Source organism: Galeopterus variegatus, unplaced genomic scaffold, assembly GCF_000696425.1.
Source record: "Galeopterus variegatus unplaced genomic scaffold, G_variegatus-3.0.2 Scaffold172, whole genome shotgun sequence".
Lineage (NCBI taxonomy): Eukaryota > Metazoa > Chordata > Mammalia > Dermoptera > Cynocephalidae > Galeopterus > Galeopterus variegatus.
Window position 1 is genome coordinate 450,857 of NW_007726283.1, and position 2,301 is coordinate 453,157.

At 31.7% G+C, this 2,301-nt stretch overlaps 1 protein-coding gene across 1 annotated transcript in view; it reads right to left on the bottom strand.

Moving 5' to 3' along the window:
* The window catches only part of DNAH7 (dynein, axonemal, heavy chain 7), a 250,129-nt gene that overhangs the window by 101,657 nt on the left and 146,171 nt on the right, over positions 1–2,301 (bottom strand). Inside the window, 2 exon segments of the mRNA XM_008563289.1 lie at positions 670–850; positions 2,262–2,297. Coding sequence (XP_008561511.1) covers positions 670–850; positions 2,262–2,297 — 217 coding nt within the window.

The following is a 2,301-nucleotide window of genomic DNA, read 5'->3' on the forward strand; positions in this document are numbered from 1 at the left end:
TGTTGACAGTTATACAATATTTTCACTTTTTTTCTGTAACATAACCAGGGGTTAGCAGTTACGGCATCACTGTATAAGTCAATCACTTATATAGTAACCATTGATAATAATATTTAGAGTGATCATAGTATAATCAAGTTATATAAGGTATCACTATGTAAGTTAGAGCAATGATTTTAGTCTTAAAAACATTTTCATTTGAACTCTGTATGGTTCTGGGTATTAAGTTCCAGTTTCAGCTCTGCAATCAACTATTATACAACCTAGTTCACTTAACACTTGGGTTCTCCATTTCCTTATAAGATGAAAATGATTTAAGTAATTTAACTCAATATGCTTGTAATCTAAGGCAGAGATTGGCAATTTTTTTTTAAGGGCCAGAATGTAATTATTTTAGTTTTTGTGGGCCAGGAGGCAAACCTGAGGATATTAGGTATTATGTAGGTACTTTTATTGCCATCTAATGTGTCATCATTTTAAAATGTCAAAACCATAATCAGCCAGTGGGCCATACCAAACCAGGCAATGGTCAGATCTGGTCTGTGGGCCATAGTTTGCCAACCCCTGGCTGGGAAGTAAACAGTATTGGTGCATTACATGCTAGTACAAACATCATTCTTCCTTATAGTAATTGAGAATTTGCTCATATTTGTCTCTATCAGCACATACCTGGTTTTCCAAGTCAGCCTTCTTCTGTTTATTTAATTCCAGTGTGTCTTGAAGCCTGGCCAGCTTGTCCTGGACTTCTTGAAGAGCTGCCTGCTTCTTTCTAAGACCATCCATGGCAATTTTAAGCTCCCCTTCTGCTGCAGCCAGTTTTATTTTTTTTGGAGCTACTATTTTTGCCACTCTGTAAAGAGTAAAATTGGAAAATTAAATATCTATTTAATATTCTGGTACTCTATCTCACACTGAATTTATTTTTCTAATATCCTTACTATGACTCCAAAAACTTCTTTATGCAAAATCTATACTGATTTATATATTCCATATTTCATGTAATAATTAATCAAACTTGATCACAGGCAGAAGAAATGACTATTAAAATAGATATCAAATATAGTGTTTTAAAATAAAATTTTTTACCCAAAATAAAATATTGCCAGTGTGAATTTTGGTGATTTTGCAAAAGAAGAGTAGGATATTCATGTAGAATACAATGTTAGTGGAAACTAGCCTAATTGGTTAGAGCTCAGTTCTGATGAAGAGAAAGTGAGATATTTTATCTTCGTCATTTTACTTTTTTTTGTAATCCTAATATACCCTCAATGAACAGTTATCTTATAAATACATATGTGGTAATAAAAGGGACTATATAGGAAAAAGGATGGATCTAAATTCTCTTCTCAGTATCTAGAAAATGGAGTCAGCCACATTATCTTTCTAACTAAATGATAAAACATATGTTAAAATTTATCATTAACATAACTTATCATGGTCTGAGACATACATAACATTACCATATATGTATAATGATTCAAATTGAATATGAGTTTGTAAAACATATTGTAATGGTTGATTTTTGAAAAAATAACTACTAATTTTTACTCTGTTTTGTACATGATATAAATGGTTCTTATACAATCATCAAAAAAGGCTCCTCATCTCACAAGAATATGTTGTGGCAGAGGTTTTCAACATGTGATCCAAGGACTGCTGGGGATCCCAAAGACACCCGCCCCTTTGGGGGATTCGTGAGGTCCTTCCTTTCCCAACTAAATACATGTGTGAGCCTGGATTTTCTTTATATATTTCAATTAAAACAACATATTTCAGCAGATTGAATGAGGAAGCAGATTTGAGAATCCAGCTGTTTTATATTAAAGCACATATTAAAGAGACTTGAGAAATATAATAAAACACCACTCTTCTCACAATGTTTCTTTCTTTTGGGGGAAAAATGTGGTTTTCTAAAAAATGAAACATTATTTGTATTAACATGCAATGTTTCATTGCTATTTTTAAATGAATAAATAAAATTTTTTTAATTCTCTGTTTTAATTTACAATATGGTAAACAAAAGCTTTTGGGGGTCATCAATAATTTTTAAGTGTAGAGGGTTCCTGAGTCCAAAAAGTTTAAGAACGATTGTATTATACTATTTAATCAGTATAACTTGCCTCCAGTAAATATGTAAACACATACCAGATTCACAAGATTTGCCAAGGATCTTCTCATTTACATAGCTTTTAAATTTTATATCGTTTAAATGACCAAACATGAAAATAAAACATACCAGTTTTTTTTTATAAAGGACTTACTTATCGTACGAGTCCATTGCTATGACCCATTTGCACAGAC